The sequence below is a fragment of the Apis dorsata genome, unplaced genomic scaffold, assembly GCF_000469605.1.
Source record: "Apis dorsata unplaced genomic scaffold, Apis dorsata 1.3 scaffold_60, whole genome shotgun sequence".
NCBI lineage: Eukaryota > Metazoa > Arthropoda > Insecta > Hymenoptera > Apidae > Apis > Apis dorsata.
The window spans coordinates 379,921-380,156 of record NW_006263360.1 but is presented as its reverse complement, the minus strand read 5'-3'; the positions used below and the strand labels follow the sequence as shown (position 1 = coordinate 380,156).

At 61.9% G+C, this 236-nt stretch overlaps 1 protein-coding gene across 1 annotated transcript in view; it reads right to left on the bottom strand.

The window, feature by feature from the left end:
* The window catches only part of LOC102674722 (coiled-coil domain-containing protein CG32809), a 96,974-nt gene that overhangs the window by 1,814 nt on the left and 94,924 nt on the right, over positions 1 to 236 (bottom strand). The window contains 1 exon segment of the mRNA XM_031515288.1: positions 1 to 143. Coding sequence (XP_031371148.1) covers positions 1 to 143 — 143 coding nt within the window.

Sequence of the window (236 nt, the reverse complement as noted above, 5' to 3'; positions counted from 1 at the left end):
GTCTGCAGCTCGTCTAACAGAGCGTCGAGTGCGTTCTCCGGACGCTGCTGATGGGCGGTGGGTGGTTCGTGAGTGTGGGGCCCTCCCCCGATGACGCTCGCTGACCCCACGACAGTGCGTTCCGCTGGCACAGGGGCAGCTGCCTGCGTTCGATACGTGGATGATACCGGTTATCAAAGGCCATCCTCTTCCTCTCCAAGAACGCGACGATGCAATTGTTTCCTTCGACGCGGCGC